This window comes from Podarcis bocagei (assembly GCF_964188305.1).
Source record: "Podarcis bocagei genome assembly, chromosome: Z".
In the NCBI taxonomy this organism is placed as follows: Eukaryota; Metazoa; Chordata; class Lepidosauria; order Squamata; family Lacertidae; genus Podarcis; species Podarcis bocagei.
The window spans coordinates 17002990-17030942 of record NC_138140.1 but is presented as its reverse complement, the minus strand read 5'-3'; the positions used below and the strand labels follow the sequence as shown (position 1 = coordinate 17030942).

Here is a 27953-nt window from a genome sequence, read left to right as displayed (position 1 = left end):
AGAGACTAAGGCTATCAGTGTGCACTAACCCTGATAGCTATGCTCTGCCTCCATGGTTGGAGGCAGTAATGCTTCAGAATAGCAATTGCTGGAAATCACAGATGTGCAGGATGCTGTTGTGCTCAGGCCCTGCTTGCAGGTTTTGCATGGGCTCTTGGGTGGCCGCTGTGAGAACAGGATGCTGGACTAGATGGGCTGCTAGCGTGGTCCAGCAGGGCTGTTTTGCACTCTTTTATTTATTATTATTATTTATTAAATTAAATTATTAAATTTTTATGCCACCCTATGCCCTCAGGTCTCAGGGCTTCTCAGCAAGCATCAGTTCCCACATGCCCACCTCCCCAAGGAGATCCTTCCTCACTCTTCCAGAAATTGGCTGTTTCCATGTGGGTAGCCGTACCAAGATAGGTTTTCAAACTGTCGTAAATAAGTGCCTTACATTGGTCCTGAAAGAGAGAGAGAGAATCAAAACTGTCTTGCGTACATTATTATTTCCTGCTGCGCATACCTGTAACTATAAATATTCATTCCCAGGAAAGGGTAACAGTATTTTAATAAAAAGCAGTAGATGTCAGTGGGCTCTGTTGCTACAGTATTTTGATTCAAACTCGCCTTTTGTATTATAGATATTTTTATTATTGTTGTTGTTGTTGTTGTTGTTGTTATTAGCAGCTATCAGGAGGAGTGTCAGCAGGACTATTCTCTTCTGACTTTCCCTCTTGCCTTTGTTTCAGGGCTGATGTGTTCAAGATCCACTGGCTGATGGCTGCTCTTCCTTTCACCAAGTCCCTCTCATTAGTCTTCCATGCCGTAAGTAACCACTGTTTTTCTTTTTTAGTTGCAACTAACAAAGAAAAAAAACTGTCTTAAATGAAACTGATGATTATGAGCTGTGCGTACAAATGTAGAAAAGGCAGTGAGATCTTCAAATCATTGGGTGGTATATTTATTTATTTAACAAAGTTCATATACTGCTTGATTATTGGCTAGCTGCACACTTTTGACATCACTCCTGCCCTTTCCCCCTCCAGATTGATTACCACTACATCTCCTCTCAAGGTTTTCCCATCGAAGGCTGGGCTGTTGTCTACTACATCACTCACCTGTAAGTATGTGGACCATGATGCTGTCCGCCATGTGGTTTGCCACCTCCACAGAGGCTGGCCAGGGGAGTGTGTGGGTCCTCTCCTCCTTAGATGATTGGTCATGGGGAGCACCAAGTTGTCCTGCTTGATGTCTGTACCAATCGTTGTAGGTGAAAGAATAGTTATTTTGTCACCTCCATCTGTATTGGCTGTATTGGGAACATTTGGCCCTCCAGATGTTCCTGAACTGTATCTCTCAACAGCCCCAGCAACAGTGTTGGCCAGGGATGATGGGAATTGTGGTCCAAAAATGTATGGAGGGCCAAAGCCACCTGCTCTATATACACTCATAATATTGTTTCTGATTACCTTATTATGTTTTATATTCTGGGGTTGCTGCCAATGCTAGTCTAACTCAGAGTAGACCCATTGGAATTAAGGGCCCGAAGTTGGTCACATTCAATAATTTCAGTGCACCTACTCTGAGTAAGACCAGCACTGGACACAACCCCATTTCTGTAACCCTTAAGCAGATGTGGTTGGTGTTCTCCTGTGCTTCTGATATGTGCCTTTGTGTACATTTTGCTAGTTAATTGATTAATTTTCCTAAATTGCTTTCTCCTGTTGAGATGGCTTGGTGTGTAAGCACAGAAATTAAATAACATGTTTTTGAAATCCCTAGTGACATTTACATAAAGATTGATCAGTTTCTCTGTAGAGCACTATCAACATCACATGGACATGGTTTTTTCTTCTTGGTTTTCATGCATGTAGCTTCTGAAACAGTTGTTCAAGGAAACATTTACTCCCCCTGCTGATGCCAATTTAATTTAATTTATTTTTTCACCAGGTTGAAGGGGGCTCTGCTCTTCATCACCATTGCTCTCATTGGCACAGGCTGGGCATTCATTAAGCACATCCTTTCTGACAAGGACAAGAAGATCTTCATGATTGTCATTCCACTCCAGGTGAGGCCTTGACCTCCTCTGCAGGGGTGTGCTGTGTTGCACTTACGAACTAAGAACTTCTGAGTTCTTTGAACACCCTTTATGAGCTTATGAAGTCATCATTGACCCCCAACCCGGATTCTTAGGAATGTTACATGAAACAAAGGCAAGAATAATAAAATCTTAGAGTTGGATGGGACCCCAACGGTTGCTTAGTCCGACCCCCTGCAATGCAGGAGTCTCAAATCCATCATACATGACAGGTGGCCATCCAACCTCTGCTTAAAAACCTCTAAGGAAGGGAAGCCCACCACCTCCAGAGGGAGCCTGTCCCACTGTGTACCAGCTCTTTCTGTCAGAAAGTTCTTCCTGATGTTTAGTCAGAATCTCCTTTCTTGTAAGTCGAATTCATTGGTATGGGTCCTACCCTCCAGAGCAGGAGAAAACAAGCTTGCTCCATCTTCCATGTGACCACCCTTTTGATATTTGAAGATGGCCATCATATCTCCTCTCAGTCTCCTCTTTTCCAGGCTAAACATACCCAACTCCTTCAACTGTTCTTCATAAGGCTTGGGTTTCCAGATGCTCAAGTGACTGATGTCTTGCTTGCTGCCCTTCTAACCAGGTCCTGGCCAACGTAGCCTACATCATCATTGAGTCAACAGAAGAAGGCACAACGGAGTATGGTCTCTGGAAAGAGATCCTTTTCCTGGTTGACTTGCTCTGCTGCGGGGCCATCCTCTTCCCAGTTGTATGGTGAGTACCAGCGAGGGCAACTATTGTGAGTGTGATGTGAAGTTCGTCTCTGTCTCCCTCTACCTTCCCTGTCCCTTTTTCCTTTTGTGTCATGGCCTTTAGATTGTAAGCCTGCAGGCAGGGACTGTCTTGTATGAACTGATGCCATGTTAAGCCTCTCTGGGAATCTTTGGGGCTCAAGAAGAGCAGGGTACAAATGCTTTAAATAAGTAATACTTACTCCACCCACCATCTTGTTTTTACTCTGCCTTGATAACTGTCTCTAATTCCTTTGATACCAAATAGATTAAACCTAATACGTCAAAAGATTCTCTCTCTGTGTGTTTTGTTTCAAAACTGCCTTTGTCTGTCTTGCATGCCTGGCTGGTCCAGGGAATCTTGCAGCAAGTTTTCCTAGCCAGCAGAGGATGCTCCTCACTTGCATAAAGCCCATTGCAGTCTGTGTGCCTCCTTCTGGTTGGTTGGTGTTGCCATTTTTTTCTTTTCTGAGCATCTATTGACTTGAACTCATAAGATGGTGTCTCCTTACCAATTCACCTTAATTCTCTCTTCTAGGTCAATAAGACATTTGCAGGAGGCTTCTGCAACAGATGGGAAGGGTAAGCTGTTCATTACCATTGAGCTCCTACTCCCCATAAAACTATTGTGGGGAGTGAAGCTACACAAGTCCGGTCCCTTCCTGCCCCCACCTCATGCTGGCATTTTGTTGATCTTTTTTAAGGGCATTCAGATTTCCCCATGTGTAGCGAGACTTCAAACCTATTAATTGTATCCAGCAAAATCAGTAGTTCCCAGCTTTTCAAAATCTGATAGTCATTTACACCTTCAGTACCCCCTGCTGCCCCCTTGCCTCTTAGGTAATCCCACTGCCCAGGTGGCAGTGCAGCCCACTTTGAGAACCACCGAACTAGAGAGAAAGGGGACATGCCTCTCAAGACGGTGTTTGCCATCTTTAGCTCCTATTGTTACTTCTGTTATCTGTTTTATTTTTTAAGATTTATTAGGAAGTCTGTGTTAACTGATGCAACATTCAGACATATGAAGCTGCCTATGTCGACAGCCCCTTGGTCTCTTTAGCTCAGGATTACCTCTTCTGACCAGCAGCTGCTTTCTCAGGCTGAGAGAGCCCTTCCCATTCCTGATACTAGAGCCATTATTATTATTATTATCATCATTATTTTATTTATTAACCAGAGATGCCAGGAACTCAGTGTGGGACCTGAAGACTCTGATGAAGCCTTCCTAGAGCAGATTACCAAACATTCAAAAAGGAGAGCTATAGTAGTTATGGAAGACTTCAACTTCCCTGATAACCTATTGGAACTCACTCTGCCAAGAACATAAGGTCCAACTAATTCCTCCATTGCCTTGCTGACAATTTAATTTCCCAGAAGGTGGAAGAAGTATCAACAGGATCATCTATCTTGGACCTGGACCTCATCAGCAGGGAGAAATTAATTGACAAAGTGGAAGTACTGGGAAACTTGGGAGGAAGTGATCATGACCTCCTGGGTTTCATGATTACAGAGGCAAGGGAAAACTCTATGTAATTGGACATGCCCTCTGGACATTAAGAAGGCTGATTTCAAAAGCTTAAGGAGCTAGCTACTGGATGAGATCCCATGGTCAGAAATACTCAAAGAGAAGGGAGTCCAAGATGGATGGGAGTTTATTAAAGGTGAAATAATGAAGGCCCAAATGCAGACAATTCTAACAAGAAAGAAAAGTGGGAGGCATCTAAAGAAACCAGTGTGGCTGCATAAGGAGCTTCCAGATGAGCTGAGATTTCTTGGGCATGTGCAAGAAATGGAAGAACAGGGAATTCATGGAGGAGGAGTATACAGGAGTAGCCAGTAGTTGCAGGGAGAAGGTCAGATGGGCCAAAGCTCAGAATGAGCTCAGGCTTGCAAGAGGGCTTAAGAATAATAAAAAAGGTGTATTTGGCTATGTTTAAAGCAAGAAGAATAAGCAAATAGTAGGTCCTCTGCATGGTGAAGATGGAGAAATATAATTGGGTGACAGGCAGAACTGCTCAGTGCCTACATTGCTTCTGTCTTCACCCAAAAGCAATAGTGTCCAACCTTATGATAACAGAAAAAGGAAAGGAAAGATGGAGCTGCAGCCCAAGGTAGGAAAAGAGGTGTTAAGGGAACACTTGGCTCAAATGTGCAAGGCCTATACCCAAGGGAACTAAAGGAGCATGCAGGTATACACTCAGAGTCTCTGTCTATAATATTTGAGAATTCTTGGAAACCAGGTGAAGACCTAGAGGACTAGAGGTGAGCAAATGTCCCCAACTTCAAAAAAAGGGAGGGAGACCCATGTAGCTACCTACCAGTGAGCTTGACGTTGATACCAGGAAATGTCATAGAATATATAATTCAACAGTCAGTCCGTGAGCACTTAGAAAAAGATGCTGTGATTACTAAGACCCAGCATGGGTTTCTCAAAAATAAGTCATGCCGCATGAATCATATTTCTTTTGTCATAGAGTTACAAGCTTGGTGGATCAGGGGTATGCTGTGGGTGTAGTGTATCTTTATTTCAGTAAGGCTTTTGACAAAGTGCCCCATGATATTCTTGTTGACAAGCTGGTAAACTGGGCTGGGTGAGGTAACTGTTAGGTGGATTTGTAGCTGGTTGACTGACTGAATCCAAAGAGCGTTCGCTAAGGATTCCTTATCATCCTGGACAAAAGTGTCTTGGATGAAGGAATTGAGGGGATGCTCATCCAATTTGCAGATGACACCAAGCTGGGGAAAGGTAGCTAATGCCGCAGAAGACAGCATTGGGATTCAAGATGACTTTAACAGATTGGAGAGCTGAGCCCAGACTAACAAAACGAATTTCAATAGGGACAAATGATAATGGATAAGAGGTGACTAAGAAGAGATATGGTAGCCATCTCAAATATCCAAAGGGCTGTCACATGGAAGATGGAACAAGTTTGTTTTCTCCTGCTCTGGAGGTTAGGACCAAACCAATGGCTTCAAGGTACAGGAAAGGAGATTTTTAAAACATTAGGATGAAATTTCTGACGGTAACAGCTATTGGAAATTGGAATGGCTCCCTCAGAAGATGGTAGACCCTCATTCCTTGGAGGTTTTTAAGCAGAGGTTGGATGGTCATCTGTCTTGGGTGCTTTAGTTGAGATTCCTGCATCGCAGAGAGTTGGACTAGATGACCCTTGACATCCTTTCCAGCTCTATGATTCTATAAATCTGTGATCTGTGACCTTCGTGCAAACACACTGCTGTCACTTTTACTCTGCGTTTCTCCCCCCAACTCTCTACTATATATATATATATATATATATATATATATATATATATATATATGAGAGATGGTTGAGATGGTTGGATGGTGTTCTTGAAGCTACCAGCATGAGTTTGATCAAACTGCAGGAGGCAGTGGAGGACAGAAGTGCCTGGCGTGCTCTGGTCCACGGGGTCACGAAGAGTCGGACACGACTAAACGACTAAACAACAACAACAACATATATATATATATATATATATATATATATATATATACACACATATATATATACATACATACTTGTGAGCCCATGCTAGAGCCCGTTATGCTAGACTGCTTGATGCATTTTATTTAAGAAGTAAAATCCCTGTGCAGATATTTAGGAAACTCTCTGCGCAAAATTGATCACATAAACTTATATGTTCTTGGTTCAAGGGTGGATAGGTCTGCCGGTGAAATATTTGGCCAGTCAAATGTGCACCCCACGGTCGATGCTGGCGAAAGAGAGAGAGAGAGATGGGCGTCTGCATCCAGAGTTGTCTGGTGGTTGATTTACGGTGTACCTTTCCTGCATTGAAGCTGGCAGCCTGGAGGGCTTTTGCTTTAAATTATTAAAAAATATTTATAGCCTGCCATTTTGTGCAAGTGCATCTCCCAAGGCGGCTTGCCAGGAGCCCAGCAGATAATGAAATAATAAAAGATGTAGTAAATGAATGTGGTGATAAGGTGGGGGGAGAGAGAGTGCAAACGGTACCAGCAACAGCAAGCAAGAATTCCTAATGCAGCAGTTTGGAGGGCCTCAGTTATCCTTTGGAATCAAATCACACTAGTAGACTGGTGGAAGGAAAGCCACAAGGAGGAGCAGTCTAGGTTTCCCTTGGGGTGATTTCATAGGGAAAAGGGGCCCGCCCCAGGTATTCTGCTTCTCCCTTTTCATATTTCAGTGAAGGAAACGGAGGTCAAACTTAATAAATAAACATGAAGGTAAGTTGGTTGATTCTATTCCTACATCCATAGCTCGGTGGCATCTCCAGGCAGGGCCAGGGAAAGACCCCCTGCCTGAAAGCAGCTGCCAGTCAGTGAGCACAGTACTGAGCTAGATGGGCTCCAATGTTCTGATTCTGTTTATGCAGCTTTCTATGTTACTATTTATTCAGAACTGATGATGAAGACTAGAATCTTGCTTTGTTTTTAGCTGAAGGGCTGTTGTTCAGCAGAGCGCATCTGCCTTGCATTGAGAAGGTCCAAAGGTTCAGTCCCTGGCATCTCTGGGTAGGGCTGGAAGAGCAGCTGCCAGTCAGTGTAGACAGCACTGAGCTAGATGAGCCCAGTGGTCTGACTTGGCAGCTTCCTTTGTTCATAACTGGCAGGCATATTCTGGAAAATGCCTGCTCTTGCCAGTTTAAGCTGAGACTGCCCATCTTCAGTGACATCCGGACATTCTCCCTTCCTGTTGACTTCTTTCAGCGTTGTAAAAATAGTCTGCTAGGCACTGTGAGAGGTGTTTGCATGTAAGAGAACACCTACTCTGGTTTCTCAAACTCTGTGCTTCCCTTGCTCAGCGCCACTGGGCACATTGCAAGGGCAAGCAATAAAATTAGAGGAAAAGGCTGGGAAAGAGAAATGGAAGGAGCCCAGTATAAGATGATGCTGGGGCCAAGGAGGGGAAAGTGTCTGTCAAGGTGACTTTTTTGAATTGAAGGAAGCTCTCTGTGTGGCAGGTAAAGGGAGCATTTGCCTCTCCTCAAATAGGATATTGCAAGAGTTGGAAAAGGTACAGAAAAGGGCAACCAAAATAGTGGGGATGGGGTGACTTCACTGTAGAGAAAGCTTCCAGTGTTTGGGACATTACTTTAGATAAAAGGCAAGTACGAAACAACACAATAAAAGCTCATAAAATGATGTGTGGCATGGAGAAAGTGGAAAGAAGGTTTTCCCCCCTCTCTTATAAATGCTAGAACTTGTGGGCACCTAATGAATCTGAATGTTGGAAGGTTCAGGACAGATAAAAGAAAGGGCTTATTCACACAGCACAATGGTTAAACTGTGGAACTCCCTCAGTAGGCAGGGATGGCCACCAACATGGCTGGCCTTAGATGGGGATTTAACAGAGGGCTTTCGATGGCTACCAGCCACATGCTATGCTCTGCCTCAAATTTGGAGGCTGCAATGCTTCTGAAAATCAGCTGCTGGGAAACGCAGGAGGAGGGGAGCTTGCTCTTGTGGTTGAATCCTGCATGTGAGTTTCCCACAAGCATCTGCGAGAACAGGATGCTGGACTAGATTGGCCATCGGCCTTTTCCTTTTCTTATATTCTTAAAACTCTTTTCTCCAGCCACGCTTGTCTGCGTGGTCTTCAGTGCTCCAAAAAGCCCATAGAGAGGGCACAGTGGGAGGAGCTAATCTCTTGTGCCATTTAGAAAAAACTCTGTTCCTGGTTGCCTGGAGACAATCAGCACTTGCCATAGGTGAGCATGCAAGTAGGTCTTGGACAAGCCCACTAGGACCTGTTAATCAGGACAATGCAAGGCGCCTGTCTGCAGGAGGTATTCAGATGCATACTTCTTGCAATACTGAAATTAGAACAAGTAGGAGCTACTTCTGCAGGGGAACATAAGTCATTAAAAAACCCCAACCTTTGAAATGGCAGGCAAGTTCTTTAGCTATCATCTCCTCACCTTGCGCTTTTTTAAGCATACCAAATGAATCACAATCCATTATGTTCCCAAAATAAGAGGCTAAAGGCAATTGGGCTGGTAGCTTTGAGTCATAAATGGACTCTGTGATTTTCTCTCTCACCCACCCCTCTGGCCTGCTGCTGTCTCTTTTCCTTTATGCTTAAAAGTTTGGAAGAAGAGGGTGGCTAGAGAGAGAAAACCCACCCCCCTTCAGTCAGTTCACCACTAATTGGGAGGCTAGGTGGGAATGGAAAAAAGAAACGACAGAAAAATGCAGAATAACCGCACGGTATACTGTTCCACTCTTCTCCCCCTGACCCTCTATATTTAATCCAGTTCTCTCTCTCTCTCTCTTGCCTTAGAATAAATGTTTTTCTCCTAACATTTTAACTGAATAGCTAAAAACAATGAATAAAAACATAGTTTCTCGCTCCAGAATTTTTCTTCAGTGCCAGCACTGCAAATCAAAGCACCTGATTACAACAATTTTTCACTTACTACCTGTGCTTCACCCTAGCATCTCAGGAGTGGGTCACAACAATTTAAAATATAGCATTAAAAAACGGTTTAAAACAAATGACCATTTATTTACTTATTTGTCAATCCAGCATCTACACTTTGGAACTCCCTGCCTGTTGATTTCAGGCAGGTGCCTTGGAATCAAGCAGTGCATACATTTTATGAAATAAATAAATATTTTATTCATTTTGTAAGACTTATACACTGCTGGATTACTTTGGAAAAAAATACAACCCCCCCCAAGCATTTGTTGCTCCACCCACTTTTACTGTTGGCCCCGCCCACCGTTTGCTTGTGACCCTCAGAAACTTAGACTAGGAGGGGATGTGACCCTTGGGTTGAAAAAAACCCCCTCTGTCTCTGATGCAGAGAGGCCTCTTTTTGTCTCTGAAAATAATGACAAATGAAAATATATCTCTGCGCAGTGCCGGGCAAGACCCGTGCGGTGTAAATTATCCCCTTTTCACAGTTGTTCTGCAGGAGAGTTCTTGACTGCTTTGTAAGCAAATTGCATGGCGGTTCCTGTTAGGCTGTTGCCCCCTTTGCCCTCGGCAAGGTCAGGGGAACAACAGGAAGCCACACTCCTCATGCCCTCAAGCCAAGTGTGACAGCTGCGCCATCTGCCATTGATTGCTGTTCCTGGCTGTGCCGATAAGAAGAGCCATGTCCTGGGTGGGGAAGATCTCTCCCTAGCCTTTCCGGTCAACCAGCGCCGTGGCTCTGGGCTCCCTCGTCATAATGCTCATTGACTAACCTGCGAGGATGTGTCATGGGAACCATGTTGCTCCTTATGATTGAGTGTGGCTCTGTCCCATTATGACCGCAGCACGACTTACCGGAATGAACCTTAGCTGCTGCTGGTGTGGGGTCTGTTGTCTTCTTTTGACAGATCGAAGTGAACTCAGACAGCTTTAAGAGAGGATCGGACAAATTCATGAAGGATAAGGCTGGGTCCGGCTGCAAGCTGTGATGGATGTGTGATACCTCCACTGCCAGAGGCACTTAGGTCCTGCTTGTGAGCTCCCCATAATAGGCATCTGCTTGGCCCCTCTGAGAACAGGATGCTGGACTTGATGGGTCTGTGGACTGATCCAGCAGTGCTCTCACATCCAGAGGCCGTTAAACCTCTGCATACCAGTTTCTGGGAATAAGAAGGGGGGAGCACTGGCATGTTCAGGTTCAGCTTGTGAGCTTCCCTAGGTGCCTGTGGAAAACACTGAAACAGAACCTGAGCACAGGAGCCCTCTATCCTCCTCCGGTTTCCAGCAGCTGGTATTCAGAAGCGTTACTGCAGAGCATAGCTACCATGGCTAGTAGCTGTTGATAGAATTCTCCATGAATTTGTCCAGTGCTCTTCTAAAGCCTTCCTAGTTGCTGGCCCTCACTGCCTCCTGCGGGAGTGAGTTCCATAGGTCAACTATGCACCGCATGAGGGAACCCTTTCCTTTTATCTGTCCTGGACCTTCTAACGTTCACTTTCTTAGGATGTCTGTGACTCCCATTGTTAATGAGAGGAAGGGGGAGAGAGAGAAAGAGGGGGGACATTTCTTTGTCCAGTGTCTCTATGGCATGCATTGTTTTATAGACTATCAAATCGTCTCTTGCTTGCCTGTTCTCTAAAGCAAAAAGTCTCAAACTCTGCAGTGTTTACTCATAGGAGAGTTGCTCCATCCTTATGACCATTTTGGTTTGTCCCCAGTGAACATAAAATGCAGGACCAGTCAGTGTCCTCATTCGAGAGACTTTGTTCTGCGTGGCAAAGAGAGTCTGTCCTCCTCAAAGCAATGCCAGTTTCTCAACCTTCACTCTCTCCTTCAGGTTGCAGCAGAGGCTTCTCCGTTTCCACTCCCCCCCCTCCTTAAGTTGATGGCGCTGCAGCTAGCCTTGTTTTCCATCACCGCACTCTGTGGACTCCTCTCTCACATGTCCCGCCCCCCAACACCTTGTCCTTGAAACCAGCATGGCTTTGGGTCTCTGGCAAGGCGGAAGCCAGCAAATGCTAACTTGGCAGGTGGAAAGAGAATTTTGGCTTATTTATAGCCCAGGCTTTCAACCTCCCTGCATCTTGGCCTTCTGAATAGGTTCTGGCCTGAGAGATTGTGTGTGTGTGTGCGTGCATGTGGTCCAGTGCAGAGGTAGTGAATCTTCTTAAGCCTGATGGCCACCCATGTGCAGAGGAGGGTGACCCAGATGATAAGGGGCCTGGAAATCAAGTCTTATCAGGAGCAGTTGGGTATGTTTATCCTGGAGAAGACTGAATTGTAGGTGTGTTGTATCATTTTTTTTAAATGGTAAAGTGCAGGGTTTTCTACAGGGTCAATATGAGATTGTGCAGGAGGTGAATAAAGATCTAGGGGTCAAAAGGGCCATGGGTAGAAAAGAAGTTTACAAGGTATGGTATGAAAAAATTAATTAGAAAAAATTAATTAAGAAGTCAAGGGCCTGAGCATGCACAGAGTATTATGATACCCTATTATTTTCACTTGTTCTACTTCCTTATATTTTGCATTTTCTAATTCCAGTGGTGACTGATGATTGATAAATGACTTGATTGATATTTCTTGACTTCATTTCACTTGCATTCCTCAGAATGTGGGTTGTGGATAGGGTTTGATAAAAACTTTTGTGTGTTCATCAAGAGCTCATGGAACTCAGAGGTTTGTGTTTTGAGTCTTGGAGACCTTTGGGTTAAACAACAATATTTGCATAAATGCTACATTTTTCTCCCTTTGCAGACAAGCTTTTGCCACCTTGCCCCTCCCGTCTTCAACCATCCATACTTTCTCCTTTTTCCACAGCTGCTATTAACCTAGCAAAGCTGAAGCTGTTCCGGCACTACTACGTCATGGTAAGGAGTTTGACATGAGCAGCTGTGAGTGGGGAGTCCTCGTTGCTGGTCCCACACTTTGGCACCGTCTGACTAACCCTCCTCCACTGCTTCTGAACTGCTCTTGCTTGCTCATTGGGCCAGGAGTAAGCAGCTGCATAGCCTCTTTCAATAGACGCCATGCTTTGGAGATCTCACAAGTAACCTCCTGTTGAGATTTTAGGCACTCTTCCCTCTCTGCAGAGGCAGGGAACCTATTAGGATGGCCCACCCTCAGAGGCTAATGGATCCAATGGGTTTCCAGATGGCCCTGGAGGATTTTCTGGCTGATATGACTGGCCCTCCCATCAAAGCCCCAACTGACACGATTGCCCCTGAGCACCCTCTCCCACTATGTGGAGCCCACTGGGCTTCCTGGTATATCCCGGAGCATAGGGCAAGGAAACAAGCTAGGAGACAGCTGAAACACAAGTGTAGGAAAACTAGTTCAATGCAATTGAACACTTGTAAGGACTATCTAGTGGTAGTTAAGGCAGCAAAGAAGGCATACTCTGCTGCCGCAATTGCATCCTCATTGTACTTTCTGGCAGAGCTTTTCTGGGTGGAGCTGGGGCCTCTTACTGTCTCGTCCAAAGAAGGTTGCAGAACTGGTGGTAGTTCGCTGTAACTTATTAGCAAAGCATTTTGTTGATAAAATAGCTTGCATCTACTGGGATCTTGACTCTGAAGATGAATCTGAAGGAGTGTCCAGAGCACTGTCTAGTCCTGTTGTGTTGGATGAGTTTCAATTAGTAAGGCTGAGGGATGTGGACAAGATGCTTGAATCAGTCAGGTTGACCACTTGCACTCTTGTCCCTGCTAGATAAAAACTAGCAGGAAGGGGACAGTTGGCTGGGCCAGGCAGGTGTCTCCTTGCTAGAGGGGTTAATCCCTGTCTGCTTGAAGGAGGCAGTGGTAAAACACTCCTTAACAAACCCTCCCTGGATTTGGAAAATCTTGAGTAACTACTGGTCAGTTGCCAATCTCCCCTTCTTGGGTAAAGTTTTTGAGCCAATGGTGGTGGACCAGATCCAGGCAATCTTGGAGGAAACTGATATTTTAGATCAACTTCAGTCAGGGTTTAGGCCCAGTTTTGTCACAGAAACCGCTTTAGTTGTCCTGTAGGATGACCTCTGTCAGGAGAGAAACAGAGGAAATGTGTTGGTGTTAATTCTCTTCAACCTCTCAGCAGTTTTTTATATCATCGACCATGGTGGCACCGCTTTGCAGTGGTTCTGGTCCTACTTGGATGGCCATTTCCTGAGAGTGATGCTTGAGGGATGCTGTTCTGCTCCATGGAGCCTTCATTATGGGGCTCCTTATCCCTCATGCTGTTTAACATCTACATCAAACCGCTGAGTGGGGTCATCTGGAGCTTTGGAATGTGTTATCATCATTATGATGATGACACATAGCTCTTCTTCTTCTTTACACCAGCAAGTGAGGTAGTGGATGTGCTGGATCATTGTCTTGCCTCAATAATGGGCTAGATGAGAGCCAGTAAACTGAAGCTCAATCCAGATAAGGCTGAGGCACTATTAGTGGGTAGTTCCCTAGACCAGATGGATGGGAGGTTGCCTGCTCTTGATGGGGTTACACTCCCTCTGAAGGAGTGGTTACGTAGTTTGGGGGTACTCCAGGATCCATTGCTGTTGCTTGAGGCTCAGGTGCTGTCGGTGGCACAGAGTGCCTTCCATTAGTTTTGGCTGGGGGCCTAGCTGCACTTCTATCTGGACAGGAGTAGCCTAACTTCTGTCACCTATGCCTTGGTAACCTCTCGGTTAGATTATAGCAACGTGTTGTGTGTATGGCTGCCTCTGAAGACGGTTCGGAAACTTAAGCTAGTGCAGAATTCAGTTGCCAGGTTGCTCACTGGGGCAAGATGGTTTAAGTATATTACACCAATTCTGACACAACTGCACTGGCTGCGAATTAGTTTCCAAGCCTAATTCAAAGTGTTCGTTTTGACCTATAAAGCTTAAATGGCTTAGCATCGCAATACCTCAAGGGCTGCCTCTCCCCATATAAACCGACCATCATCCGAGGCCCTTCTTTCTGTGCCTCCTCCATGAGAGGTCCAGAGGCTAGAAACAGAAGAATGGGCCTTTTCTGCGGTGGCTTCCTCTTTGTGGAAGTCTTTCCCTAGGGAAGCTTGCCTGGTGCCTTCCTTATATACTGTATTTTTCCATGTATAAGACAATGTGTGTTGCTAAATTTGTTTAGTCAGAAATAGGGGGTTGTCTTATACATGGATGATGAATGCATGGGGTTGTTGTTTGTTTGTTATTTTTTTTATAAAAAAAACACTACTTTCTTTCGTGAGGCTGCCATGAAGAAGCTGCCGGAACTGCCAATCTTTTCACTTACCACTTCCGCAATCTCACGAAAAAATGCTCAACAACTTTGGGTGATCTTGGGGGTTGCTACACTGGTGCCGGTACTTTGAATATTTAGTAACATATTAAAATTGTTCTGCTTGATGTTTAAAATAACGATTTCTTAATTTTGAGTTTAAAAGGGGGGGTCGTCTTATGCATGGGGGGCGTCTTATACACAGAAAAATACGGTATCTTTGGGCACCAGGCAAAAATGTTTCTCTTTAACTAGTCCTTTTTCTGATTAACATTCCATGTCCTTTTAAATCTGTTTGAGGAAGGGGGATTATTGGTTTGTTGTATTTTTGTTTTATTACGTATTTTGTGTTTTCGTTTTATATTTTTATGTTGTGAATTGCCCTGTGGCATTCAGATGAAGAACAGTATACAAATTTAATAAATAATAATGCTAAATCTTCACTGACCTGGTGGCTTCAGATGTTTTGGGCCACTGCTCCCATCATCCCTGATCATTGGCTGGGCTGACTGGGGAGTAATTGGAGTTGGGAGTTCATCCACATTGCAGGGGATTGCATTAAATGACCCTTTGGGTCCCTTCCAGTGCTACAGTTCTGTGATTCTGTGAACATCCGCAAGGGACCAAGGGGAACTGCTTTGTAAAGAGCCCCGGTTCCATATTGTCTGTGCTGATAGGCAGCAGATCTCCAGGGTCTCAGGCAGGGAACCTCTCCCACTCCTACCTGGAAATGCCCATGTGGATTGGACCTGGGACCTTCTGTGTGCAAATCATGTGCTGTTAGAATTTCCAGTGTGCAGAGCATGGCTTGTGTCTCTTGCCAAAGGGTAGACTTCAATTGCTGCAGTCACACACACTGAGATGCTTGTACAGTAAGAAAACAGCAAAGTTGTTTATTATAGGAAGCTTGTCACTTGGTTGGAAATGGTTTCAAGTTCTAAGCTAACTCACTAATCTAGAGAAGACAAAGACAGCCATGCTGTATCCTTTGTTCTCACAGAATAGATCAAAGATTACCTCTTGAGAGAGAGAAGTAGAAGGAGGAAATTGAAAACAGGATGCAGCCTAGAATGTATCAGTCTAACATTAAAGAGATAGGAAGGTTAGCACCATAGGTCAAAGGTACAGGGACAGTCTGGGAATCTGGGAGTCTGTTGCTCTGTTTTAACCCTGTGCAAAACCCTCTCAGCAAGCTCAGTGGCACCCAAACTTCCGTTGTGTGTGCTCTGCTACTGAGCTACCAGTGAAGGACAGACTGCCCTGGGAGACCTGGAGAATTGACTATTAGATTGGTCCTACCCTGGTAAGTGCCTGGATGGGAAGTCTGCTTGGATGCCGCCACCCCCGCCCCTGCACCCACCATAAGCCACATTGAGTTTTCTGAAATGAGGTGGTTTCAGTTATAACTGTTGCCAAATGCCTTGCCTCTCTGGCAGGAGAAGAAGAATATGCTTGTTGGGCAGTCCCTGCGTGAGCTAATTATCTTCCCTAGAAGGCACCAGCCCATTGAAACAAAAATGGGATCCATCAAAATTAGTAACAGGTTGATTCGCTGTGACTCAAATGATTAGATGGAAATCAAGTGCTGCTATTCCTCCAATTCCACCTTTGTGAGAGGCATTCCCAGCTGACTTACAGATGCATAGAAAGCCCATCCATTGCACACTGAAATCGCATGGTTTCCCCCTAAAGAATCCTGGGAGCTGTAGTTTGTTAAGGGAATTCTGAATTTGAGCTATGTGATGGGGAAACTACCGCTCCCAGTATTCTTTGAGGGAAAGCCATTTGTTTATTTGTGTATTGCATTTATATCCCACCCTTATTTCCAAGGAGCTCAGGGTAGCATACATGGTTCTCCCCCTCCTCATTTTATCCCCACAACAGCCCTGTGAAGTAGGTTATAGGCTGGGAAGCAAGTTCATATGCAGTGAGCTTCATGAATCTGAGTGGGGATTTGATTCCTGGTCTCCCAGGTCCTAGCCCAAGACTCTGATCATTGCACCACACTGATTTTCATGTGCTTTAAATGTGTGTTGGGTGTGCTTTCTATGTACGCTGTGGCTCTGCCCCAAATCCCTGGCGAGATTTTGATTTATTGGTGGGGCGTGAGTCTCTCAAGGGCTGTGTCTCCGTCGTTCTGACTGCTAACTCTGATCCTCTCCCTCTGCTCACAGATTGTGTGCTACATTTACTTCACGCGGATCATTGCTATTCTCATCAAGATCGCCGTTCCATTCCAGTGGAAGTGGCTGTACCAGGTATCCCACCCCCCCACTCCAGCATGCTTCTTTCTAAGCTGTAACATAACATAAATCTAGAATGGAAACCTATTCTTAAGCTTTGGCACTGGTAGCCAATATTTCAAGCCTGATGCCCCCCCCTCCTGAAATGTTGGTTCCCCCGCCCACTCTTTCCCCAGTTTTTTTTTCTTCCTGCAGGTTATTATACGCTAGGACTGAAAAGTAATTGCTTTATTGATCTCAGAACACACACATTCAAGAAATGCCCTTCAGACATTAATTGAGAACACAGAAAGGGTCAGGGAAAGATTATGGGGAAAGGGGGTGGGAACATCAGCAAGAAAAGCAAGCCCTAAATTGGAAAAAAATATAAATGAAAACTACCCATAAACCAATAGAGATAATAATAATAAAAATACTTAAGGGTAACAGCCTCATACTTTGAAAGTCTAAGAAACAAAAAAAGAAAATCATTTTAGTTTTGAAATTCGTTTGTCCACCATCTCGATTAAAAATGGTGTCTAATTTTATCAGGACATAGATGAAAACCTTCTCGTTGGTCTTGGGAACCATCATGTAAAATTTGCTTGCAGTGTCCAAATGCATAGCAAACAGGCAGGCAACTTTCCAAAACATATAGTAGATATACAAATCACATTACGATTGGAGCATAAATTTTTAATGGGCAGTGTCTGATAAAGCTGTGTCAGAGCATCCAATTCACTGCTGACGATGGCAACACTTGCAAAATGTACGAAGGCATGATGGAAAGCCTTTGAACCAACAGTCAGGAAAAACTGCACCTTTGAAAACCTTGCCAGGAGAGATCATCACAGACCACAGCAAGCAGATGAAGCGATGAGCAGAGCACTATCTAGAACTGTACTGATGGGGAAATGTGGCTGCTCACACAGCAATCGACGGCATCCAGACCCTGCCTGTCTTGGAAGAGCTGGACGTCTCTCCCTCCCTTGATGAGCTGAAGAACACCATCAACTCTCAGGCATGCGGTAAAGCCCCAGGACAGGAAGGATTCCCAACAGAAGTGCTGAAAGCCAGCCTCAATTCCTCCCTCGTGACACCTCCACGGCCTCCTCTTCCAATGTTGGGGGCAAGGATCCATGCCACAAATCATACACAACTCCAGCATTGTGACCCTTTACAAAAACTAAAGTGACTGCCGTGACTGCAACAACTACCGTGGGAGCTCCTTGCTTTGTCCTGTGGGGAAAGCCTTGTAGTTCTCAACAGATTACAGTCGCTCACTGACAGGGTCTGTCCCGGGTCATTATGCAGCTTTAGAGCTCAGAGGTCAGCAGCTGACACGATTTTCTCACTGTGTCAGCTGCAGGAGAAAAGAGCAGAGAGGCCTGTTGTGCATTGCCGTCATAGACCTGATGAAGGCCTTTGACCTCATCAACCAAAAAGGACTCTTCACGCTGTTCCACAAGTTAGAATGCCCACCTTAGCTCCACAAGATGATTGTGTGGACATGTGTGGCACTGTCCAGTATGATGGCTTATTCTTGGACACCTTACCTATAAAGAGCTTTATGGAAGTGAGTTTTGGTAAGCTTACAACCGCCAGGAGCAATGCCTTGATGCCCCATTGCCTTCCACAAATGCTGCATCAGGAAGATTTTAGGCATCACATGGCAGAACAGTCCCAAACAAAGATGTGCTCTCCCAAGCCCACATTCCTAACATGCTCACACCCCTTTCTCAGTGACGTCTATGCTGGCTTGGTCATGCCCACAAAATGGAAGATGGCAGGATCCCCAAGGACATGTTGTATTCAGGACAGACCCACTGAAACTAACCAGCTTTTCATACCTGTGCTAGGCTAGACGGAACAATGGTTTCACTTGGATTAGAGTTGCTTCATATGTAAGCACATGTGATCGTAACTTCAGCAGTAGCTGACTCCATGAACTAAGAGCCCCATTTGGGTGGGAGTCCTGTTGCCTAGCAATCTTTTCCAAGTGCCCCTCTCTTCTTTGTTGCAGCTGCTGGATGAAATGGCCACCTTGGTGTTCTTCGTCCTCACTGGGTACAAGTTCCGGCCTGCCTCTGACAACCCCTACTTGCAGCTCTCTCAGGACGATGATGATGTCTTGGACATGGAAGCTGTGTAAGGGGCCTGTTTCCTTGTAATAATTTATATTAAGATTTTAAGTATTGCTTTATACAGTACATGTTTTTTTTTTTAAGGGGGGAAACAGATAAATTAGGACTCTGCAATTTGTCTCTTGATTTTGGTGCATTCTGATTACAACAGATATTATGTGACTCTCACTGCTGTTGGGTGCGTCTGGAAGAATCAATGTTAGACATTGATTCAATCTTAACATTTCTGTTTAATACAGTCCCAACTCTCTCTCTTTCCAAAATTCAAACCCTTCAGTACGAAATGTTCTCTGGAGCAGTGGCAGAAATGGCAGGAAAGGGGGCATCCCTTAATGTCACTTATGATCCCTCCCTCCCCACCACTTCAACAATTAATATATAATTTGAAACCCAAAGGGTACTTTTGTAGTGCAGGACTTCTACTAGAAAGGAAGACCAATAAATAGGGAGCAGTTACAATTGGTATATTATGATCCAGATCTTAGCTGACTCCATCTGGGACAAACTTTACATGATCCCTCATTCAAACCCAGGTGATTTTGAATGTTGGTCCACCTGGGAAAGGATTTGCAGCAGCAATGTGTGAAGCATTGCTACAATCTACTTTAGGCAATCCAAAGAGTATTTTGCATATTGGGATTCCTTCCCATCTCCTGTGGAATTGGGTGAGAGGTGTGTTGAATCAGAAGCTCCTAACAAGGTGGGTGGTCCCACGATCTGCTCTATCCTGTTAGGTCAGGAGTGGGGAACTCGTGGCGCTCCAGATGTGGTTAAATCTCCTCTCATCCCCAGTCAGTGGGGCCTATGTCAAGGGATGATAGGCACTTGGAACAAGACCTAGGTCACAGGTTCTCATACCCACGTTAGATGTTTTGGGTGGCTCTTGTTCTTGACTCATGTTGCCCAAGATATATGGTTCCAGATCCATTATCTAGCTATCTTTTAGTGTGGCAGACCCCACACTTTGGAACTCCCTGCCTATTGACATCTGGCAGCTGCCTTCACTTTATTCTTTTTGGCATCTCTAAAAGCAAGCCTATCCTGATATGTAGAACGTTGATATGTGTTTTAATCTGCTTTATAGCTTCACATTGGTTTCATTTTTCTTTAAATGTTTTAAATAGTTGTTTTTGTTTGCTTATCGTTTCATTGCTTTATACCTTTCATAAACCACTTCAGTGCTTTATTACAATCAGAAATTGGCAGGCCTGCGGGTGAGGCAGGAGGCTGAATTTGATGGATGGGTGGAGCCACCCACCTGTCAAATCACCTGGCATCTCAATGGCTCTCTTTAGCATTTCAAAGGGACTAGCCTACAGTGTGAAAACAAAATTTGCATTCTTTGCTCTGCTTGCTTTTGGCTCTGGCCTTGTCCACCACTTGCATGTGGCCCTCCGAAAGTTGCCTTGAAGCAAATGTGGCTCTTGGGTTGAAAAAGGTGGGAGGTGATGTTCCATGCTCCAGTTTCAGCCTTCCACTGACTCTTGTCCAGTGGCTAAAGTCTTACACCTTTACTCCCCAAAAGGATCTTGGGATGATTGTCCTGTGAAATGCTCTTGAGCTCTGCTCTGTGTCCCTGTCAGCAGGATCAAAGGTCTGTTTGCTGGCTTTATGTCCCCTGACGAGAATGATTCTTCTAGACATCTGAATGCCGCAGATGTCTTGCAAAAGCTTTAAATCTAAACTCCCAGGACTGCTGACCTGTTAGAATTTTTCTTCCAAGGCTGCTGAGCCAGCTGCAAATAGAGTGTTAAAGCTTGGACATTTGTTGCTTGTGAAGGTGGTGGAAGCAAGGACCAAAATCCTCCAATGCAGCCCTCCCTGGTTATTGCACCAAAGATCATTGACATGTTCATCATCAGTATTATTATTAATTTATTGCTCACCATTCAACCTAAGGTCTCCAGGGAGTGTCTGTGTGGCAGGGGGTACAACACAACACTAGAAACAGTTGAAAGCAACTTATAACCACAAATATAAGGCGGGTCATGAAACGTACACTTCAAGTGTCAAGAGGCCAGCGTCTTCAGACCCTTTGGAACTATGCAGTGAAGATGCCAGACACACCTCTGTGGGGACGGAGTTCTACCACTCAGGTGCCGCCACAGAGAAGGCCCTCTTCTTCATTTAATCCCTACAACAATCCTGTGAGGTTTGCTGTGAGTGGGGATTTGAAACCTTATCTCCCAGGTCTTAGACCAACACCCTAACCACTACAACACACTGACTGGTTGCTGTCCAAAATATTGGGGTCAAATAGATTCCAGTTGGGACGTGGGTGGTGCTGTGGATTAAACCACAGAGCCTAGGACTTGCCGATCAGAAGGTCGGCAGTTCGAATCCCTGCGATGGGGTGAGCTCCCGTTGCTTGGTCCCTGCTCCTGCCCACCTAGCAGTTCGAAAGCATGTCAAAGTGCAAGTAGATAAATAGGTACCGCTCTGGCGGGAAGGTAATGGTGTTTCCGTGCACTGCTCTGGTTCGCCAGAAGCGGCTTAGTCATGCTGGCCACATGACCCAGAAGCTGTACGCCAGCTCCCCTGGCCTATAGAGCGAGATGAGCGCGCAACCCCAGAGTCGGTCACGACTGGACCTAATGGGTCAGGGATCCCTTTACTTTTACCTTTACATTCCAGTTATTCATTTATTTTTCAGGATTGTGTATATGGTGTAATTCCATGTGGATGCAGTGTGGGGGAGGCACCTCCAACAATGTTTTACTCAGAGTAGACCCATTAAAATCAATGTACCTCAGGTAGTCATGGTCATTTGTTTCGGTGGGTTCACTCATGAGAAGGGGTGACATTGGATGCAACCCAGAATTCATTCAGGTGGTCTTTGCCCCTAAAGACCTGGCGAACTCTTGCCTGATCTTCTATTTGCTGAAAGGAGCAGTGCCTTGACAGCAGTGGCTTTCAAAACAAATCCAAGGCTACTCCTGCCTGATGATGATGGATGATGATGAGTTCTTTGGGATTGCAACTCCCAGAGGTGTCACTGTGTTTAGCCCATTGCAACAGAAACCACAGAGGTTGTCTTGTGGAGTAATAGACTAATCCACAAGTACCGTGTGTGTGTGTGTGTGTGTGTGTGTGTGTGTGTGTGTGTGTGTGTGGTTCTTGCAGAAGCTAACTGCGGTATGTGTAATTTTTGCGGAGAACCAAGAACATACAAATGAGAGTCAGCATGGTGTAGTGGTTAGAGTGGGACCTTAGGGTGAAGAGCCAATAATTAATAATAAAAATAGTGTAGTAAGCCTGCAACCTATGTGGGGGTTACGTTTCAGAGATGGCTGCTAAAGCCAAAATTGTGTATTGTCAAAACAGATTGGGTTCAATGGCAGGTGAGATTTCCCAGGTCTTTTTTTTGCTGGATACCTGCCCCCTTTCCACCTCCTTTCTAATATATATGATATATTGTTTGTTTATTAGTCTGTACGCAGCTTTGAGATTTTTTTTTGGGGGGGGGGGATGATTTTAAATAAGTAAAGCAGCTTCGTTGAGTGTAATCCCAGCTGGGAGAAAGGGGTGGGGAATGGGGTGCAGGCAATGCTTTTGCTTGTGGCACATGCGCCTGCGAGTCTTTTGACGGCAACCCACAGATTGCCACATCTTTTTGATGTGCACTCTTTTCTTTTTTAACTAAATTATCTCTCTTGCACCCAGGAATGGGTTGTCGGGGGGGGGGGGGCTTCCCACCATGCAGCCCTGGTTGGGGCAAGAACAGTCCTGAAGTGTTGCCTTATCTCTGAGCAATTTTTTTCTGCTGTCCTCCTCCTCACAGGGTGACAACTTCGGGGGTCATGGAAGGTATGAAGAAAGTCAAGAAGGTGGTCAATGGCTCATCGTCGGAGCCCCAAGGCGAGAGGGAGAGTGCTGCATGATGGAGTCAATACTTTCACCACCACCTCCGTTTCTTCTTCTCTCCCTTCTGCGCCCCCACCCCACCCCCCAAAATTAGGACAAGGCAGCACTTTCAGATAAACTTTAATTTATTGATTTTCTGCTTCCCTCAACAGAAGGGGAGCGAGTTGAGTTTCCTGATATGGGAACTGGAGAACATAGGGCAGTGGGAAATGGCGGCCGGGGGTGGGGTGGGGCAAAATCCTGTGCAAAATTGAGAGAGAATCACAATCCTGCGTATTCATTTGTCCTGAGGATTTGTGGCTCTTCTAGAGCCTTGCAAGAAAGCTCTCCTGTTTTATGGTGATGGCAGATTTGTTTTAATTTTTTTAACCTTTTAACATTTTTGCTAAAGTTTTTTAACGCTCCTCCTGCTTTCTTTCGGAAACTTGACTGTGAGAAAGAAAATAGAACCATCGGTTCTATTTGGCTCTTTGGGACACAACTTCCAAATGTGAAAAAACCTGGTGAAAGTTGTATATGTAAAAGTATATATGTAGTATCTATATTTTATATGATGCCTTCTGACATGCACCCCTCCCTGCAATGTGTAACATTTTGTGTGTGCTGGGGAGATTTGACAAAATGGTTTTAAAGGTGTTGGGTGTGGCGCAGGGGAGATCTTTTGGGGTTTACTTGTAAATGTTGTGCTGAGTTTAGGCATCTTTTTCCCTCCCCCTTTTTCATTTGAATGGGGAGCAAATAGGAATTCTGCCTCCAGATAGGAATAGGAATGTTTTCTTTCTTTTTTCTTCCTTTTTTGAGACCAAGGCTTCCTTACTACCCTCTTTAATGGTGTGGACCAAAAAGCTGGGTCCCATTTTAACTCTATGCAGTTCCCTCAAGGGGTTCCTAATATGTGCAATGGAGTGGGGGGATATTCACTGAATTATTATTATTATTGTTATTATTATTATTATTCTCCCCCTTTGCTGAAAAGTGGTGAGGTCAGGTTTCAAATCCCCGCCCCAAATAAATTACTGCATATAAGGGGTGATCCATGAACAGCTGCTCCTAGAGGGTTTCTTGGCTAGAGGATCGGTGAAGCCGAGCTCTCCAAATTCTTGGGAATACTCTCAAGAAAGGAACTCCTGCTGCTTGCTTTCATATGTGAAATGGGGTGATTCACAAGCAGTGCAAGAAATCTCTCTTTGCATTGAGAAAACAGCCCGAGCAGGTCTCTGACCTCACAACGGAAATTCTGTCTTCAGTCTGTGAAGAGAACATCAGCCTTTTCTCTTTTTTTGCTTATGCATTGTGAGCTAAAAACCCCTTCTCCCTCCTCTCCCAATGCCCCCTTCTCCACTTGGCTGGCTTGGGGATAATGTGTGGAAATTGCGTTGCCCTTGGGCAGAGCAAATGTGAGCTGGCAAAGCAGGTGAGCAGAGAGTGAGTTTGTTCACCTGGCAGCTGGAGGGACCCCTGGGGTCTCCAGTCAGGAAGATAAGTTTGTATGAAGGGTTACAAAGAAAAGCTGCATCCTACCATTTTGATGTGCTGGCTTCTGGAAGAGCAGGATCAACGAGTGACCTGCTGTTGAATCAGGAGCCATGCGGTCCTAAGAGCCTTTCTTCTTGTTTATTGTGAATGAGGTCTCTTCAAACAGCAGCTGGCAAGCCCAGAAGTGTCAACACATGTCTTCTGTGCTCATCCAAAGTTATGCTCTCTCCCAAAGTTTGCATGAAGGACACACAAAGCTATCTCAAAGAGAGGCAGGGTATCGTCTTCCCACAAGAACAGCCCTATCAGCCTCAAGATGCCATTGGTGTTGAACTCCGCTGCTCAGATATTTGGTGGGGCCACTGGCCAGGATCATAGCATCTTGAGCTCTGGTATGGCTTACCCACTAAGGGTTCATTCAGCAGCCATCAGCCTTGCTTCGGCCAGCCAGAATCTCCCAACTTCAGTCAGCTCATTAGAAGTTTTGTTGATGGACAAATGGCAACGTCAGTAGTTTGGGTTGAAGTTGAGGAAGAGGCCACCTTTTGACACTACAATCTCCACATATCCCACTCCTTTCCTTGTCTTCCACCTACCCATCCTTCCTGCAGAATGAAGGAGCTGGACAAAAAGCACTACCCCCCCAAAAAAAACCATGCCTCTCAGTAGATTGCAACATAGCGCTAATGAAAATGTTCCACCAGGGAAGGAATTTTCCTTGTCCATTGGAACATCCTCCCCCCCCCCCCCACCGCCACAGTATACACCCCTAAGTCTGTTACAGAGATTCCCCTGATCCTCTGGCGCCAATCTGGGGACAGTGCACAGCTTTTATAGGAGGAGGCAGGAGAAAGTCCTACTGTACAAGTAGAAATCATTCTGCTAACACAATTACTTAGTTGGATGCTCTGGATTGAAGCTTTATAAGGCTTTGGGTCCAGCTGGCCTGTAAACGGAGGAGAGATTGCAAGAACAAGAGCTTTCCATTGGGCTGAGAGTGGGAAGTGTTTCTTGGCCTGCAGCAGAACAGGAGCTGGCAAATACAAGTATGGGGGGCTCAGTCAGTCACTCTTCCACTTGTTGTCGAAACCCAACGCTTTTAAATGTTGTCAACTCTGAATCATACTATTGATGTTTTTTAAAAATGGGCACGTTGTTTTGCGGCGGGGGGGGGGAGTGGATGACTCCCCACCCAACTGATGTTTCATCTTCATCCTAAAATGAGCTCAGCTTTCCTCTCTGTGTTTCACCCACTCCTCTCTTTGACAGCCAAATCTTTTGGACAAGCAGCCAAGAGAGAGTTTTCTCCACCCAGTGTGTTCCCTTCAAATGATGAGCCCACTGCTTAAAAAACCAGGACTGTGCCACTTTTAAAAAAATAAAAAGTATCCCTTTTTAAAGGTGGGCAGGAAGAAGGAACAACTTCTCTCGCTCCCAGTTCCTCCTTTCTCCCTTTGGAATCCATTGTGCAACTGCTCTAGAACCCATTATGTGACTGTGCTGGAACCTATGTTTTCTTGCAGTGAGCACTCGTACCAGATGTGTCCTCACTCCCAGTGGAGATTTTGGCATCTCACATTGAAAAAAGGAGATTGCACCATCCACATCAACCCAGGGGATAGTCCTGCTTTCTTTTTTAAAATACCTGAAGACCTGTGTAGGTGGAGGACCAATTAGGTAGCTTAGCAAAGAGACTTGGTTAATCTCAGAAAATAGGTCCGCATGATTCCTGATTTATTTATTTATTTGTAACATGGGCTACACCTGCAGCCCTCCGGATGTTTTTGGACTACAACTCCCATTGTCCCTGGATAATTGGCCTTGCTGGCTGCTGGGAGTTGGAGTCAGATAACATCTGGAAGGTCACAGGTTCCTTCACCGCTGGAACTTTTAGAAGTTAAAATAATAGATCCTTTTTTCAAAAAAAGAAAAAAAGAAAGGTGTGCAGTTTATTTTATTGGGTGCTTCAAACATCTGTGTATTCCTTCATGAATCTCTTCATGTTTTAAAGTTGTTGTTTTTTAACCTTTTATCAAAATAGATATATGAAATGGCAGTATTTCTGTAAAAGGGAGCAGGGGGCAATACCAATCAGGGGACCTTTTCTCTCTCTATGTAATGTGGTTTTTCTGATATGGAAGAGATGTACAAAATAAAAGACTTGATGACTAAGAAACTTTCTCCTGGGCTGCTTTATTTAAAAACTGACTTCCTCCTGGGCTGGGTTGAACTGCTGTGAGAGACATGGTTCATATTGACATATCCTATAGCCAGTACAGGGAGTGGTTAAAGGAGGAAGGGGGGGGTTCCTTTTAGGCGCTGCTGGTGGGCTTCCACAAGCATCTGTCCAGCCAGTGAGAAACTGGATTCTGGACTCGGATTTTTTTTCTTACTCCCTCTTGGAGTAAGCATCACAGGGATGAGGACAAATAAAAGAAAGTCCTTCTTCACTCAGTGCATAGTTAAACAATGGAACTTGTCCCCCCTGGAGGCAGTGGTCGCCACCAATTTGGATGGCTTTAAAAGAGGATTGGACAAATGCATGGAGGAGACGAATATTAATGGCCACTAGCCACAATGGCTCTGCTCTGCTTTTGAATACCAGTTGCTGGAAACCACAGGAGGGAAGCATCCTCTTGTGGTTGAATCCTGCTTGTGGGCTTCCTGTAGGCACCTGGGTGGCTACTGAGGGGACAGGATTCTCAACTAGATGGGCCAGCAGGGCTGTTACGTTCTGTCTCCGCTGTCAGGCAATATGTCTCTGAACACCACTTTCTGGGAATCTCAAGTGGGGAGAGTTGCTGTTTCACCCAGGTCCTGCAAGTGGGGCATCTGATTGGCCACTGTGAGCTGGGTGGACCCCAATGGACTGATTTAGTAGAAGGAAGGGTCTTTGCATATTTTGATCATTCCTAGTAGCTGTTGATAAGCCTCATCCTCCGTTAGACAAGATGACCCTTGTGGTTCCCTTCCAACTTTACAATTCCATGATTCTATTATCCTTTTAATTATGCTTGTGTGAATATCCTGCTAAGTCTGTCCTGGGTTGCTCACCATTCTGCGACGATCTGTGTGTCGATTATCCTTTGGTGTAATGCCTTCCTCCCCCCTCAAATGCCCTCATTTCAAGATGTTTTGCACACCTCCCTTCCTTCAGGCTGATAAGCGTCTTCATCTGTATTCCTGCCTGTCAGATATTTTGAACTAGGGCAGCACAGTTTTTAATCAATGCTTTTCAGTGGCAGTGTTAAGAACCTTCCCTTCTGTCTCTTACCTTCCCTTCTGCCCTGTTTGGTGAATTTCTGCATTTGGAAATAAGATTGTAAGAAGTGCCTGCTGGATCAGGCCTGGTGGGCTGATGGGAACTGGAGTTCTACAATAGAGAGAGAGAATCGCCTCTGATCTAAGGAGAGGCGTTCCCTTCAAGGAGCTAAAGGCAGCATACATTATGCTCCACCTCATTAAATCACAGAACAGACTTCTCACGTCCTGGTGGGATGACCTTGCTCACCCAGGCTGGCCACTGGATCCTCCTGAACAGGAAAAAACAAAGTAGGACTTCAACTGCTTGAGTGACAAGACGTGACACCTGATTTTATTGGATCGTGGAGATTTAGATAATGGTTAGAAGAGACTGGGCACATAAAGGTAAACGTAATGGTAAAGGGACCCCTGACCATTAGGCCCAGTCGTGACTGACTCTGGGGTTGTGGCGCTCATCTCACTTTATTGGCCGAGGGAGCCGGCCTACAGCTTCCGGGTCATGTGGCCAGCATGACTAAGCAG

The 27953-nt window shown here is 45.1% G+C and overlaps 1 protein-coding gene and 1 long non-coding RNA gene across 4 annotated transcripts in view; one reads left to right on the top strand and one right to left on the bottom strand.

Annotated features, from left to right (window-relative positions):
- Positions 1-26343, top strand: part of GPR107 (G protein-coupled receptor 107) — a 47320-nt gene extending 20977 nt beyond the window's left edge. The window contains exons 10-19 of one of the 3 annotated variants that reach the window (XR_014003919.1): positions 735-810; positions 1032-1105; positions 1936-2053; positions 2658-2788; positions 3344-3387; positions 12042-12091; positions 16636-16719; positions 18707-18831; positions 22609-24282; positions 24320-26343. Coding sequence is in view for 1 of the 3 variants with exons in the window: in XM_081178785.1 (XP_081034911.1) it covers positions 735-810; positions 1032-1105; positions 1936-2053; positions 2658-2788; positions 3344-3387; positions 12042-12091; positions 16636-16719; positions 18707-18831; positions 22609-22708 (802 nt within the window). In the remaining 2 variants the exon portion in view is untranslated. Of the gene's footprint in view, positions 1-734; positions 811-1031; positions 1106-1935; positions 2054-2657; positions 2789-3343; positions 3388-12041; positions 12092-16635; positions 16720-18706; positions 18832-22608 lie in introns of all 3 variants that reach the window. The other 2 variants (XM_081178785.1, XR_014003920.1) reach the window with 2 other exon arrangements.
- Positions 14410-16629, bottom strand: LOC308578514. Its single transcript, XR_014003974.1, has 2 exons — positions 14675-16629; positions 14410-14464 (listed from the first exon to the last, which is right to left on the bottom strand). It is a non-coding gene; the product is annotated as an uncharacterized lncRNA (long non-coding RNA).
- Positions 26344-27953: the final 1610 nt, after the last annotated feature.